The following is a 17,499-nucleotide window of genomic DNA, read 5'->3' as shown; positions in this document are numbered from 1 at the left end:
TAAATCATAGGAAAACATGCTATTTTTGACATTTACGAGAGCTTTCATTAAAAAGCAATAAGTAATTAATATATTCCTTGAACAAGACAACTTTTTAACTTGATTTAAGTTTAAATCAAAATGAATTTTTGCTGAAGGCTGAAACGAATAGCCCATCAGAAAGGTGTTGAAACCAAAGCAGATTTTCTGTCAAAAATCTTAAAAAACATCATGTCAGTGTATGGTGCAATATGTTGTTAACCTCTGATCTATTGTCACCTTTGCTTTGGGAATTTATTTACACAGAGGTTGATAATTGTTTTCTGGAAAAACCTAAAGTAGTTGGTGTTACACCTCAAATGATATAAGGACATAACAGGTTAAAGGTATTGTGGAGGATTTTTTTAAAATCCCTTCTCCACTTTAAAACGAAAATGTGCATGCACGAGCCCATTTCTCCTTGTGCACATCCTATTCTGGGATATATCTGCCTCTTCTGAGGCCTTTCTTTTCTTCTCATACACTTCGTAGACACTTTTTTCTCTTACGACCCTCAGCCATTTCCAAAGAACCGCGGTGAGAAAGGGAACTTCAGTGACTGCTTGAAACCGTAGCTTGCCACAGATGCACCGCATGTGCAGAAAAAGACAGCTAACGAGGCAAGGATGTAGCACATCACCAGAATGATTGACAATTAGGAGGACCAGTTATTTAGATGATCCACACGGAAATAAAAGATCATCCTCTATACCTTTAAGCATCTATGGTCAGACTAAGAGAAGGTCAAAAGTCAAAGATAGCTGCTGAAGAGGTGATCCCTTTCATCAAATTTGTTGGGAAGCTAGATACATTTGACTTTTTGGGCACAATTAAAAGAGTTTCAAATACCTGGATGTTCACATCAATAATAAACTGGACTGGACTCATAACACTGTCACCCTGTATAAGAAGGGACAGGGCCGCCTCTACCTCTTGAAGAGGCTGAGGTCCTTGGAGTGAGCAGGCCCCTGCAGCACAGAGCAGGACAGAAAGTGACTGAACAAACTAGTGAGAAAGGCCGTTTCTGTCCTACGCTGCACTCTGGACTCAGTGGAGGAAGTGGCTGGGAGGAGGGTGCAGCCAAAGCAGCTACTTTAGTGAAAGACTTTTACACCCTGTTTATAAAAAAAAAAACGCTACCGCAGTTCATTCATCCCTGCTGCCATCAGACTCTACACTGCAACACTACAACAGCAATAACTTGTGCAATATCTAATGTGCAATTACCATTTAATACTATGTGCAATAACCTGTTTCTTTATATTTGGCACCCAGTGCAATAGCTATATATATATATATATATATATATATATATATATATATATATATACATAACTGTCCATCTATACAAATAATCATGTAAACACCCTATGCAATGACCCTGTATAATAATCCTGCTATAGAAAAAAAAAAAAGGCTTACATGTACGGACGCACTTTATATACTGTATTTATACCATGCTTGTTTTTCTTCCTTTGGCACCTACTTCTTCTGTTTTTGACTATTTGAGCTGATGTAAAGTGTAAAATTCTCCACTGTGATATCTATAAAGTAAATCAATCAATCAATAATTAGCACAAATATTAATGATTAATAAATAAATAACTGAGGATAAATCTTACAGATATGAAGAGTTTTAATGCATGCTAGCCTAGTGGGAATGGTGGCCTATATCATTTAGAGCAGACGGTCTAAATTACCCAGTTCACCCTGACCCGTTAACTCCAGGCTGCCCCCAGGTACTATTCAATGTGTGCAGCCCACTGCTCCGTAAGGGATGGGATGAATGCAGAGACAAATGTCTCACAGTTGGTCAGCTACAGGATATTAAAAGCAAAAGTTAATGACATAATGATTTGCAGAAACCTGGATCCATGAGACAGTAAAACAGTAGTAGTTTGCTCTGGTCACATTGGTCAAAGCTCGTCATTGATAAAATGTTAGCTTAAAACTCAGCTCTAAAAGAATGCAGCTCCAACATAATGAATTAGTTCAACTGGTAATAAGTAATACAATCATGATGGGCAAACTTAATCCAATTACCTGTCACCAACTGGAGAAGTTCATTTAAGGCGAAATTGCATTCTATTTTGTAGTATAGGACCAATAAAAACACCAAAATAGTCAAGACTGTATTTCAAAAAGGTTAACACATTATTCACGATTCGCTAACTGTTATAAGTATTTGACAATTCTTTATTCAAACATCCTAACCTATTTCAAAAATGAACCTAAATGTAGTGTGAACATTTTTACATGCATTGAAGGCATCAGACAGGAATCAAATTAAAAACAAAAACAGGTATTTACCATTTTTTCATACACCTGCCATTGCAGAGTGGGTTCAGGATACCATCCAGCTCCTTGGCACTGAAACAGGACCAACTCTCCTTTAAAAGCCAACCGGTTCTCTCCAAACAGCCTCACAGTGCCCTTCTCTGTAGCAAAAAGAAAGAAAAGTTCTCACACACTTGAAAAAAAAAATTATGAAATTTTGTCTCCACCTCATGTTTACTGATACTCCATCTTATTTATTTAACCTTCCTGACTTTTAATTAAGGATGACATCTTTGCTTAACTTGATATTTTAAAACAAGGATTTCATTCATCTTTAGTTCTGGTTTCTTAGTCTCAGTTGCCTAATGAATCCCTCTTCCTTTACTCCAGTCCATCTCAATTTCTGCTTGACAGATCAGCTGCTTAGCTCCCTGAGAGAGACAGTAGCTCTGTGAAGTCCGACGTCTGATAACATGAAGGGATATGGATGCACAAGATAAGTCCTATAGACAGACAGATGATTGGAGGGGATTTGGTGGTGCGTCAATGCAAAATGACACATTTATATCGACTAGGTTTTAAATCCTCCGATGTGTTTTATGAATAACTGGCTGCTATTTTCTGATGCGCTTTGATTCGCTGGGAGGATTTCTTGTTAGAGATGCTACATAAACCCATATTTAAAGTGAATGGTTCATACTGGGGGAACTTTAGCTTCTCTGACATATATCTGACCTTGTCACCAGTATTATACCACAAAAAATTATCATAATAATCACATTTGTTTGTCATTGCGTTTCTATATACAATTGCAATTACGCCGCTGCATTTAATTTTTTGCTAGACCAGTAGTCACATTGGTGTGGTTCTATCGTTTTCATGAAGGCTGAATGCAGAGTATGTACAACTATCTGCTGTCTTCGTAATAAATGTGTTTTTGCAGCTCCTCCACAGTTTTTGGCTACTTTCTCATATGATTATTGCCATTGTGTGGGCTCTCAGTTTCAGCTGCTCATCATTTCTTTCTCTGTTTGTACTTTCTTTCCTACTAAATAGATCATGAATCAACCAATAATTGTGTTACAAGCTTTGGATGATTATTTTTAAACTCTCTCGACATCGATTCACATTATCCTACTCTCATATTATCCTTTTTTACTTTGCATTGGATTGTTACGTTGAAATAATACTGACAAAAAGAGGAAAATATAAAGAGTTTTTAAACATTTTGCAAAAAACTATAAATGTAGGGTTAGTTTTGTTCGGCTGCATTTGTGTTTCACTGTGCGAATTGTCTTCACCCGTCTGAGGAAAAGTCTATTCAAACTTGTCTATCCACCACACCACCAGGCAATATTACCTCAGGGAGGTTCTATTTTCTCTGATTTATATCAGAGATCTCCTGCTTGTCATCAACAGTATATGCGCTCATATCGATCTGCTCCGGTGAAGGGTTTGTGTTGATGTACTGCAGCTGTGACTGAGTGGGCAGCCAGACACAGAGCAGCCTGTGTGCATTCACGTTTACATCATTTTCAAATGGAACAATTAAAGCAGGGAGGGGTGGAGGAGATTACACAGAGTCAATGGGGCTCGCTGTAAATTTGTGGCTCAACTTGCTCTGTCTGTTTGAGTCTGCAGTAAACAAATCACAAGCAGAGTTGCTGACTGTTAAGTTGCCGTGCCAGCACGCACGATTAATTCAGAGGCTATGTCAAGCCAGAGCAATCTTCTGTATCCAGACTGCGGTGGTGGTTGGGAGGGCTGATTCACCATACAGTACTGGTACTGGTAATGGCTGCACCTCTCAGTTTTGTGGCACTGGCAGCACTGAGAGTCTCTCTTTGTAAAATATTGGAAGAACTTGTCATTTTTTTCAGGGCTTTTTTTTAAATACTTTTTTAAATGCAGTTACTGTAAATGCAAATACATCTATATATATTGAATTCTCATTTTTTCCTCCCTGGTAGAGCCCTTCCATCAGCCCAAGTCTAGAAAAATGATGTAACCAATAGGTCATTCCAGAATGACTGATTTATGTTTTAAAATTTTCAAGCTTGTCCAAAACTGATGCAGAATCTATTTTCATAGGATGTCCCTTAGCGCCTAAATCATGTAGCAGTAAAATATCCCACTGAAGAATGAAACAGACAGGCTGACATATACTCAGTTTTACTAATTACCACTTAGTAAACAGTGGGCTTAATATATATATACTTGTATAAGCAGTTATTGATCAACATCCAATTATAAAGGAACACTTAAAAGTAAAATATCATGTAAACTCATGAAAAGTTATATTTAAATAATGTATGAAATATTTACTAATCAAAACATACTTTATTGCCAATGGTGATTTTAATGGTACATTTCAAAAAACCTACTAATCTGTAGGACTTTGGTTTTCTCTGGTTTTGAATTTAGAACCATCTGAACTTAATTTCTGTGCATTCTGGTGGTTTCTGTTACTGCTCACTTTGGTGCAGTCAGGCTTTGTTGGGTAATTGCTTTTGTATCCTCTGAGTTTTTATTTTATTTTCATTGAGTCATTGTCTCTGCACAGCCTCTCTCAGTTGCCTGTAGCATCCAGTCAGGTAATTAACCAGTTTTTGTCTCAGAATCAGGGCCGGCGATTGCTATAGGCGAGCTAGGCAATTGCCTAGGGCGACAAATGTGTTGGGGGCGCCCTCTAGCGTCGCCCTTAGGCTTACTTCCCATTAATCATAGAATTAGATTAAAAAGCGAATTAAACCGGTTATGAAGCGTCCGTCAGTTTGACTTAACCTTACGTATATATAAATAGCAAAATATGAACAAATAAATATACCACCGTTTTTTTTTTTTTTTTTCACATTTAAGAGAAAATCGGAAAAGATTCTGGTCACTTTTCAAGCGCCCTCCAACCCGGAAGTCGTGACGTCAATCACTGCAGCATGTACACCAATATTTTGGAATGAAATTGTAAGCAAACAGATATTAAAAGTAAAACAAGTGAAGTCTGGCACTTAACTTTTCCTCCTCCTCCTGCCGCCGCAGTCGGGCCCATCTTAATCATCCACTCAGAGTACCACTGGTAAGCGCACACAGACTTTGTAGCTTGTCCATCAGTTAAAAATAGTAATTGTGAAATCCGTGTTGTAATCGGCAGCATACAAGCTAGTTAGCTTGAAAAGTAAATAAAGTTTCAGACGTGCTGCGTGATGATGTGTTCAGATTGGCTCAGTAAAATGACAATTAGGTTATCATGATGCGTTCAAGTGTAACGTAAAGAAAACGGGAAATTTTGTTTTTGGCGAGAAACATGAGTAATACAGTTGTATATTGCTCTATATATAATTAAACTACTGATGCCAACATTTATTAAAAATTACATTTAATTTAAAATACAATTATTTATTTGTTAAATATTTTCCTTATCACTAAAAACATGATGAAAAGTGACAGTAGACAATACATTAACCAACAATTGTGAAAATATATTCTAGTTAGTTTTATGTCATTTCCAAGTGGCCTATTACATTAGCCATGTTTATTGAAGGCTAGAAACCTTTTTGTTATGCTCACTTGTTAAGCAATAAAAGCAATACCAGTTCTGTTAAAAAAAAATTTGTTGCATCGTCTTTCCACCAAATAACAGAAAAGTATCGATAGTGGTATCGATAAAGACTCGGATCAATAAGGAGTATTGATAAAGGTATCGATATCATTAAATATTAACGATCCCCATCCCTAATGTTGACATCATTTTTTTCTCAGTATATATGCAGCAGAATTATGTGCTATATTATTAGCTTGAGAATGGGTAGAAGATACTAATATAAATAAAATATTTTGTAGTGATTATCTGCATTGAGTATTCAAAAGGGATGTACAAATAATCATCAAAATATATGAAGTTATGGCTGTTCATCATAGAATATGTGAACAAAAAAAAAAAAAACAACTTCAAACTTTTAATTTTGTAATGGTATTCATAAAAGCACTTTTGTTTGTAGAGGGTTAATCCTTTCTTTAATCACTAATCAATGTCAGAAATCAGGGTAAATATACCTGATATATTTTATTTAGAGGAAAATTTTGTTTATCTCATTTCTATTTATGTTCAAATGAAACTCGATCTCGCCTAGGGCAACCAAAGGGCTAGAACCGGCCATGCTCAGAATCACCCGACCAGAACAATTACCTCCTGAATCCCTCTGTCCAGGGTCAAACCTTCACATTATCAATCCTCTGTCACCAGTTGCTTTTTGTTAAGTTTTCCTTGTTTATCATCCCTCTCCGTAGTTAGATCTTGGATTTAACTTGGATCTTGTTTGCCTTTTTCTTTGTGTTTGGGTCCTCCACAAGAACTTGTGACTCGATCAGTCTCATTTTCACTAGACTTAAATAGCTCAATGCTTTATATCCTTCATGTATTTAATTTTACCACAGTATAACATCTGAATACATCAGATTAGGTGTTATAGAGGTTATTTTTCATAGGAACTATTTAGAAGACATTAAAAAAGTATGGTAGTATGCAGTAAATGGGCATTCTGAATGTTGTGAATTATAATTTTTTTTTTATCTTAATTGACAAGACTTCCAAATACTTAAGTACTGTTAGTACAATATTTTTCTAAATGTATTCTTGTAAATTCTCTTTTTGAAGGGCATTAAAATCATTGCTCTTCTCCCCCCCGTTGCTTCACAGAAACATGTGAGACCTCCTACGACTTACAAACATAGGATTGAGGGCTAAAAGTGGGGGACAGTGTTGAAAAGATGTTCAACCTTAGATTTACCAAGTGCCAAAAAGCATCAAAACTGCTTTTGTGGTTTTTAAAAATAAAGGTTTTATAAACCTCCAGCTGATTTAAAATAATCTCTGTTCTGAAATGCTGTTCAGGCTGGACTGGTTTGACAAGAGCGTAACATGGTGGTTCAAATATAAACAAATAATGACTTGTTTATTTCAAAACTGCAAAAAGAAAAAAATTAAAGTTCTTCAGCTCTGTCTACAAGCTGAGGTGGTGGGTAATACTGTTTACAGCTCTGACACTGTGTGCGCACAGGGGAGGGGGCATTAAAACTTATTTCCAAACAAAACTAAATAAATGCCACTGTGAGTAACGCTGTTTAAACTTTGTCAATGGAAAAACAGACCAAAGTTACCATTGTGAATTTAACTTAAGTTGAAAATACCGGAATCCCAAAATAAAATATAATTTAACTCTGAAAACTGTATGAATATCAGTTGGAAAACATTCGATTTTACTGTGTGTTAATCATTTTGCCCATTTCATACCACTGTAGTTATGACAATATCTTATTTGAAAACTGTAAGAGAGGAATCCCACATGGGATGTTTCATACCAAACTTCACCAAATTGAATGACATTTCAAAGCAATGATCAAAAGTAACTTTCTATATTCAATTATATGTTTATTAATCTTTGTTAAGATGAATAAAGATATACTGTAACTGTTGGGTCCCACTTATTTTGTCTGAATCGTGGTCTTACAGTCTGTATTTTATGGAAAATTTTTAAAAACTCAAACAGTAACTTAAAAAAAAATAGAAACAATGTATTACAATACATTGAATTAAACATAAAACATAATTCTTGTTACTGCAAAACAAGGAGCGATATACTAATATACACTGGTCTACGTGAAAAGGATTCAGCTCGCCCATGGATATGGGAGGAATGATTAGGCAGAAAATAGGTTTACAATTCAACATAGAGAGACTTGATCAAAAGTGTGTTTAATTTCACACATAAAACTGTTTTGGTCCTCTCAGTTCTAAGATATGTTTGTGTCGTCACTGTAATTTATTTCCATTTAGCCCCTAAGCAAATTGAAATTAGGATGTGGAAAAAGGTCCTGGTTAGATTCCACTATGAAGATATTATCTTTCCTTTGAAAAAAGAAAATACTTTCCTCCTCATCCATTCTAATTCTTTGTGTAAGGAAAGTATTGCAATAAACAGAATGATAAATGGGCGATTCTTACATAAGTTGGGATCACACTGCAGCAATCTCCTGCTTGTGAATACCAGAGAACCAGCAGTCCTAATCATCCCTGAATCTTAAATTATCTCACAACCTCTGGCCCAACATTTGTATAAGATCCACTAAATGGAGAAGAGAGGGAGGGGAAATTGGCTGCAGGTGCAGGCTGTAAATCCTGCACTGCTGCCTCATCCAACTGCCATGGAGTCTATCCATTTCCATCTCGTATTTATAACGGCAGTCCAATAAATTCCCTGCCCCCACCCCCACTGCCATTAAGCCGTTGTCACAGAAACCATAAAACATGTCGGCCCAACTTCACGCCACCACACAGGCCCTGATAATTCCTCCCACCCTCCATGATTGATCCTCTGCATGTACGTTCAGTTTCCTTCACCGAAAAATAAAAGCTTCAAAGTGAGTTCAAAGAAAAGTACTTAAGAAGTGCAAGTTGAATGCCATACCGCTTCTTTTGTTTTTTCGAAAAGAAGGGGGAGCGTGGGCAGGCAGAATTAAAGCTGCAGCACAACTTTGCCTGTGTCCCTTCTTTTACCTCAGTTTTTACCCATACTGCCTTCTGCTTCATCAGGGTTAAATTCAGTGTGTTTCTGGACTCTTTCACATGGAGCTGATTTTTTTTTAGATACAACTTCCCATCTGCTTGTTGTTTTATGGGCAAGATGGTGTTTGAGCTTATGTGTGTTTGAGAGATTCACACACACAAAAAAACAAGAACCTTTAATTTACAGTCATTTAAAAATGGACACTTACTGAATTAGCTTGAAGGGGAACGCCGTTTTTTTTTACATTGGCCCCTTGATTTTACGTTATTACATCATGTTCTACTCACCGATATGAGTTTTGTGTCATTTGGAGCTGTTCTGAAGATATTCGGTTAGGTTATGTCCAAGTAGCGTCTTCCTATGGGCAATGAGTTGAAGGCACAAACTAAACTATTCATAATTTATCATTTATGGTACGCCAGGATTCATAACATGTAGGCGTCACTGTCCCCAGGACATCCGCGGTTATATATTTTATATTTATATACGGAGTGTGTATGACGTCATCCTCATAAAACTAATATGGGTGAGTAGAATATGATGTAATAACGTAAAATCAAGGGCCCAATGTAAAAAAAAAACGGCGTTCCCCTTTAACACATTGAGGAATACTGTGCCTGTAAAAGTGTACATAACTAAAAAACTGTTGCAAACCTCAACTGGTTTTATTGGGATGTCTGTCAACCAACAAAAAAAAGGGTTTTACTGTGGAAGTTGAAGGAAAATGGCAAGTCACATAGGGGGAACAGCAATTACGTGGAATATGCTAGAATAATAGTGAGTAACCAGAGCTGCACCTTAAGCCGGGCATACACTGTACGACTTTTTTGCCCTTTTCGGGCCGATTCTCCAGTCGTGCAAGAATTCTTTTCAATCGGGCCGAATTTCAGCCTGATCGTGCCTCCTGCATTGTATATTATACATGGGATAATGAGGAGCGATTAGCCTCACACGACCACCTCCCGATCAGGAGTCGTAAGGTTGAGAGAAAATCAAACATGTTTAAATGCAGTCGGCCGCCGTGAGGTGTTCGTGGACAAATGCTGCTGGTGTAGCAGAGCTACAAGCCAATTTACCAGAACCCGGAGCACTGCACATGTGCAAATAAGGGAGTTCTTCTTCTTCTTCCAGATTGACAAGTCCGAGCAGTACCATCTCTTGGCGCTCAGACGTGTGGTTTTTGGACGTGTAGTGTGAGCAGGTAGATCGCATATCAGAGCGTCGGGTCGCACAGTGCGAGAACATGCATCATGAGCTGTGAACTTTTAATCCCTGTGGTTTCGGCGTACAGTTTGGGTAGTAGCTGTGTGCAACGATTGAAAATGTCGCACATTGTATGCCCGGCTTTAAAGGTACACTATGCAACCGGTGTTGATTTTCCAGCGAGGCTCCCCCCAGAGGGCGAAAGTAAAAGTGCACTGTCGTAAATATGCACAGCTGTTCTCCTGGTTTCTCCGTCAAGCCAGGCGCGGTTGTTTTGAGCTTAGCAGACAGGCGAACGCAACGAATGACTAATGCTGCGTTCACACCGCAGCTGGCGCGACAGAAGCAGCGAGTTTACATGCAAAGTCAATGGTTGACGCGCGTCAAGGCGCAGCAAAAGGTCCCGCGGCGCGTTTTGAGCAGCAGGCCCAGCGCGTCTGAGCAGCTGAAAGGCGCATTTAATCATCTGACGCAGGGAGAGAGACACAGCGCTGATGATCAGAGGCTATGATCTCTCCTCTTAAACAGTTTATTGACGCCTAAATTAACTTAAAATGCAGAAATCTGCCAGCAGAATATGCATTTTGGATTATTTAGATGAAAAACACCTACCAGCTGCCGCGGTGAACCGCGAGGAGGCCAGAGGCTGCTGATGAAGGGATTCCTTCTGTCGGCGCACTGCTGGTATGTGGGGGTCTGAGCGGCTCCGACAGAAAAAATATTGAAGGCAGGATAATAATCTGAATGAACTGACGGCACTGATTACGTTTTCAGGTGTATTTTCTCATTTAAACACATACACATATTAAAACTACTTTATTCCAAATGATCACAGCAAATATAGCTGCAAGGCAGAGAAAGGATAGTGAAACTCCGCCCAACGCGCGTCAGACACACTTTTGCACCGTGCAGCCAGAGCAGCAAAGCTGCTTCAGCCGCGCGTCAGAACTAACTGGTACAAGCAGCAAAAATGAAGCAGCAGACGCGATTTTGCTGCTTTTGCTGCGTGAACGTAGCATAACTGCACAAAGATCGCCACTGTGCTAGCAACGAGAATGCTTTTAACTGGGGGCATGTAGCAGTTCTCGCCGTAAAGCAAGACTGACTCTCGTGAGACTTGTGAGCCTGTGGGTGCGGGTCGGTGCTCCTGCAATTGCAAGTGCAGTATTTCCCCCACAGACCACCAGGGCGGCCGAGAATACCTTTGTTCAACCTGAAATGACTCATTTAATCATCCAAAACGTTATGGAACACATTAATTAACTGAAAAATGTTGCATAGTGTGCCTTTAAACACACCATCCTCATAGTTGAACATGGTGGTGGTGGCATGGGAAGCTTTACGAAGCTGAAGGCAGGACAAATCGGGAGAAACCCTGTCAAGAGGTCGCAGAAACTTTTGAACTGTGGCTAAGCTTAGATTTAAACAGGATGAATGTACCTACCTTGTACGAACAGCGCTGCTGTCCTTTTATCAATCTGTTGCAAATCACACACAACTTGTCCTTGGCTGTCCCTCTCTGTCCTCCTCAGTATAAACTCCCAGCAGTCTGTTTTTGAGCTGGAGCATTTCACAGCCGTCACGTTTGGGTTGACAGAAGGCAAAACTCCATTCTGCTTGGAGATAGTTAGTACTGGTCTATCCCTTAGAAGCCACACCATGACAGTCCATAGAGTGTTGGAGGTGCTGCAAGTGAATTTGGCCTCATCTCCTCGGACGACCGTGAGGCTCGCAGGGGTCAGAGTCATCTGTGTTCTTACTGATAAAGACATATTCCAGAGCAACATATATCACTTTAATATGCATTCTATATTCAACAAGCATATTTAACAAAGAATACTGAAAGGGTTTAATATTCTACAAAGCAATTGGTAAGAATTGTAAACTTTCAATACTATTATATGCTTTTTATTTACTCCTCAAACATCACTTTGATCCATCATTAAAAGGCAGATTAGCAACTTTATGAATCTTTGTGCCATTTAATTTCACCAAGAGGTGAAATTTTTAGTTTGTTTGGTTTTTGAAAAAGTGATTAAAGCCTTTTGATTATTGGAGCATTTGATTATTTCTACCTTGTCGCATGTGCTGCTAAGTCAATAATTGAGTCACATCAGGGGTATTTATGCATGTTGCTTTTAAAGCAGTAGTGAATGTATGTTGGAATAATGGGTGTTGAATTTACAGTTTTCACTCCATCATTAAAAGGTCCATTACTTTTGCAGTAGTTAAAGGGCTGCTTTTTTCACTTAAGAACCATCTTTGAATGTTCACATGTAAACAAAATTGTTGGTACCTGTTGTTTAATAAAAGTAAATCACACAATGGTCACATTTAATAACTTGAATATGAGAAGCCAATTGATTTCTAAATCAATCTTTAATAGAATGATTTAGAAAAATAAAACAATGAAACAGGCCTGCACAAAAGCGCTTTAATCCCTAGAAAAAATTAAAACAATGGGACCAAGGAGACATTTTGAATCATGGTGTGTCCACTAATTAACATCATGGTGTGTACCACACTCAACACGGACCAGAGAAAGAGAAGGAAATAGTTGTCTCAGGAGGTGAGAAAGGAAAATATAGACAAGGGTGTTAAAGGTAAAGGCTATAAGACCCTGTCCCGTGAGCTGCCGCTGAAAAATTATCCAGAAGTTTGGAAACACTGACATTGTTGTCAGCCTCCTTAGACATGTCCAAGGAGCTCAACTAAAAAACAATCAATAAAGAGATTAAGCCAACACTAAGTCACTTTTTTAAACTTCCTAAAATATTTTCATAATATTTGTGATTATAGGTCAACTTACAACTAGTTGAATGACACCACTGATGGTCTAAGGGAGTCTGTATCGCTTTCACCTACACTAGGCAACTTTGTGCAGGAGTAACCCTGCCGTACAAAACAACTACAAATGGTTTACGGCATACGTCACTTCTCACTTTCCCCATTTATTATAAAGATGGAAGTCAATGTGATTAAATTTCCCTAAGAGACTGTTGGTGTGTTCGGATCTGGTGGCTGTGTCCTCGGGCAGCGAGATTTGTCGCCCAAATACAAAACAGCGCAGCGCCGTGGCCTGTTCAGACTGGAGGGCTCCTCATTATGCAGCCCACAAACGCAGCCTTCTTTTTACCCGTTTTGAAGGACAGGTCCAGTTTATCCTCTTTAGCCTTGGGTATCCAAGCCTTGTGCAACTAAATATTAAGTTAAGGGTTACATCTATTTTGTACAGCCCTCTTTAATGAGTTTATTTTTTAAAGCATTCTGTTGAGGCATGTATGAAAAGCAAGGTCTGACTTATATTTGTTAACTTTCATAGAATTTTACCTATTATCATTTTTGTCAGTTTCAAATAATTTCTATGACCATTGTGGATTTTTCATGCATTAAATGAGAGTATGTTCAATTTTCTAAGATATTATTTAGCCGAATTAGAATAGAACGGAAACAACTCTATTGTCCCACAGTGAGGTATTTTGGATGTGGCAAAAACGCATTCACAAAAAACACCAGACTTACAGATTATATTAAGGTGAAATGAATTAATAAGGAAGCAAACTTAAATAAAATATTAGCCAAATTAATCAATATGTAAGTCACAGAATGAAGTTACCAGAATATTAAACAATCATATTGTCCCACCAAATGATGAATGCCATGATGTTAAAGTATTAGTAAAGTGTTTGGACATTAATTAGCGGAACCAGGTAGTTAGAATCAGTTATTTATGAAATGCAATTTAGTGATTAAACTCTGGATAAACTTTTTTAAGCTTGTTGAAATCTCGTAAAAAGGAGTCTGTAACAGATTTCCTTGGAAAACAAGAGAAAATATTTGCTGAACTCTCACCTTCACTCTGGCATGAAAGAAGCAGCACTAAAAGAGGAAGAATATCCATGTTTGAAAAGTCAGCTTTTTATTTACAGGCCATCCTACAAAAAGAAAAAAAAAGTCAACATTTTATACTCACCACATATTTTTCATCAGATTTTGTTTTACAGAGGGCCAAGAAGCATTTGTTTTTTTTATCTTTTGGCCTACTTCAAGTTGCATTAAAGTACCTGGTTGTTTGATTCTTCTATTCAGTAATCAGCCTTGGTTAGGTCTTATCAATTTTTTTATATCTTTTTTATTGTTGGCATATTTTTTCATTAATAATTATACATTATTTGAAACTGCTCTTTGCTTTTACTCAGATTTTTTTTAAGATATTTTGGGATAATTACTTTTTTTAAAGCACCATGACAATTTTATGACCTTATAGGTTGTAGCCATTAAATTCCCCACAAATCTGTGTCTACATCCTCTAAATCAACGTTGATTTTTCTGAGGTGAAATAGAAGAAGTAAAAATCACAAAACATCCAGCGGATCGAGTTTATTTTTTCCCAATAAAAACTTATGGGGATTATTTGTATTTATGTATGCATGTATTCTTTTCTTTTGTTCTAAAGTTAAAGATATCCCAATGCCTGAATGCCTGCTCGACAGTCCAGACTATTCTTGCCTTACTTGTTTATATCTGCATGAAGCACATTTGCATAATGCCTCTACAGTAGCTGAGTTTGGCACAGTCACACAAAAAATTTTAAAACAATAAACAGCTGCTTCACACTCCAACATTTTTTTTTCTAATCTGCGCCAGCAGAGCTCTTTGCAAAAGAGGCCTTAGGGCTCTTATACACAAAACACCTTCAGGGACCAGCAGCAACATTACAGCCCCTAAAAATATCGACTCATTTTATCAGAGAAACAAAATTACACTGGACCCCTTAAGATCCAGCTCTAATCTTCAAAAAACACTTAACCAAAGGGCCAGAAGGTAGCAGAGAAGAAAAGATTTAGCTAAAATATCCATAGGGTTTTACTGCAGGAACATTTTTGGATTCAAAAATTCATGCTTCCCTTTGCATAAAACATTTAGGGGTTTTTTAAGCATGTATCCCTTTTAAAAACATCTAACTTTTATACATTTTGTATGTGAAATAGATTTCATTTTTACTTTAAAACACATCCATTCATCCACTCCTCTGCCCATCCATCCATCCATCCATCCATCCATACCTCCATCATCCACCCATCCATCCATCCATCCATCCATACCTCCATCCATCCATACCTCCATCATCCACCCATCCATCCATCCATCCATCCATCCATCCATACCTCCATCCATCCATCCATCCATCCATCTATCCATACCTCCATCCATCCATCCATCCATCCATCCATCCATCCATCCATCCACCCATCCATCCATCCATCCATACCTCCATCCACCCATCCATCCATCCATCCATACCTCCATCCATCCATCCCTCCATCCATATCTCCATCCATCCATCCATCCATCCATCCATCCATACACACCTCCATCCATCCATCCATCCATACCTCCATCCATCCATCCATCCATCCATCCATCCATCCATACCTCCATCCATCCATCCATCCATCCATCCATCTCTCCATTCATCCATCCATTCATTAATCCACCCATCTATCCATCCCTAGATCAATCCATCCCTCAATTTATCTATTCATCCCTCCATCCCTCGATCCATCCATACATCCACCCATCCCTCCATCCCTTGATCAATCCATCCCTCAACTCATTCATCAATACATCCATCCATGCATCCATCCATCCCTCGATTAATCCATTCATCCAATTAATTTATCCATCCATCCCTCAATCCACCCATGCATCGATCCATCCCTCGATTAATCTATCCATCCATTCATTCATCCATCCACCTATCCCTCTATCCATCCGTCCATTCATTCATTCATTCATTTATCCCTCCATCCACCCATTCATCCATGAATTCATCCATCCCTCGATCAGTCTATCCAACCGTTACTTCATTAATCCATCCATCCATCCATCATTCCATCATTCCATCCAATAATCTTCATCCTCTTTTATATAATCTACTATGTGGCTACTTATAATTAACTTGAACCTTTGCTGCTTTTTGCTCAGAGTTGGTTGTTCCCCTTTAACCATAACAACCTCTTTAGGAATGTAGTTTAAGCTCTACCTGTCAGCAGTCAGACTCCTTGCGACTTTTTTAGCTGGGATTTCCTGCTTCAGACTTAAAACAGCATTATTATGAGATTTATTTTGTAAGGAACACTGCTTGAGTTTGACATTTCTATAACATTTGGTTTAAGCTTTCTTTAGATTACATTAGTTTAATTTTAATAAAATCCATGACCGTGGCAATGTGACACTCCAAGGTAATATTCATTAATGTTACAGTATCTCTGCCTTTATGGTGAATGGTTGATTCTTATTTAAATTAAAGTTAGGCGTGAGTACAGTTCACCAGTTCTACTGCATTAACTCATAACAACTTTGCAACATACCTAGGCTTTCCATTTTCACAGAGTAAATATGAAATAAAGAACACTCCAAAAGCACGACTGATATAAATACAAAAGGTTAAGCTGTGAGGATTTCTGCAGATAGCAGATGAAGTCAATGCACACAACCAAACAGGGCTGCACCAGTTAAACATCAGCCAATAATATCTAATGCCCCATGTGCTGATTGGTCAATATCAAGGGAAACTGGCTGGCTATTGATCTGACTTGATTTTTGATAGAAGATTAGCTCATGGCTAAATATTTCTAAGTCTAAATCGGATTTCACATGAATGGACTGACTGAGAATTTACAAGATTATAACTTTGACAACACCGTATTCCTAAACAGGTTCTATATATCTATATACTTACATTGACTGAACTGATTTTATGTTAAATTACAAAAAAAAAAACTACTCACTATAAACCTTTAAAAAGATTTTTACCTATTTCATAAAAATATCTACCATATTATCTTGGTTCCTAACATAATGAACTATCGATGCACATTATTCTGAAAGACATCACATTTTGCATTAATCTGGAAAGATTGGAGTACAAATTCTCTAAAACCTGTCCTGCACTTTCCTCTGATGTTTTCCCTCTTCTTTGCCTGCTGATAACCCGTGAAATCAAATAGTAATTTCCTGTCTAAATACTCCCCAATGCTGTGCACCATTAAGAACATTGGTGAACAAAACTGTAACACTTACATTTGCATAAAAATACAAGTCACAGTTTTAACACAATGAAAAATACTCCAATCACCTAGAATGGTAGCATAGAGCATCTACAGCGATCCTTTGCACCGTCAGTGTTTCTAGGTTATTTCCCACAGGGCAGAAAGCTTGATTTCTACTGTTAAGTTATTATAAACGTGCAATAAACACCCATAAAATAAGATCCATTCATTTTTCTTACCTCAGTCTGGTGTTCCTGTGCATAAACACACTAAGAGGAAGCATTTCAGCCATACCATTCCTCTCCTTGCACCGGGTGTACAGTGATGTCATCCAGAACTGTTCTGTTAAACATTAAAGAGCTCAGGAAACTTTGCCCCATGATTCA

The 17,499-nt window shown here is 38.0% G+C and overlaps 1 protein-coding gene across 2 annotated transcripts in view; it reads right to left on the bottom strand.

Annotated features, from left to right (window-relative positions):
- Positions 1-17,499, bottom strand: part of LOC119784006 (immunoglobulin superfamily member 5-like) — a 41,170-nt gene extending 23,671 nt beyond the window's left edge. For both annotated transcript variants that reach the window (XM_038285815.1, XM_038285816.1), the window contains exons 1-4: positions 17,353-17,499; positions 13,911-13,993; positions 11,503-11,817; positions 2,329-2,456 (exon numbers count right to left, since the gene is read on the bottom strand). In XM_038285815.1, the coding sequence (XP_038141743.1) occupies positions 2,329-2,456; positions 11,503-11,817; positions 13,911-13,959 (492 nt within the window). In that variant the 5' untranslated portion in view covers positions 13,960-13,993; positions 17,353-17,499. The remainder of the gene's footprint in view (positions 1-2,328; positions 2,457-11,502; positions 11,818-13,910; positions 13,994-17,352) is intronic.

The sequence above is a fragment of the Cyprinodon tularosa genome, unplaced genomic scaffold, assembly GCF_016077235.1.
Source record: "Cyprinodon tularosa strain WSP-4 unplaced genomic scaffold, ASM1607723v1 ctg215, whole genome shotgun sequence".
NCBI classification, from domain to species: domain Eukaryota; kingdom Metazoa; phylum Chordata; class Actinopteri; order Cyprinodontiformes; family Cyprinodontidae; genus Cyprinodon; species Cyprinodon tularosa.
This window is presented reverse-complemented; position numbering and strand designations above follow the sequence as displayed.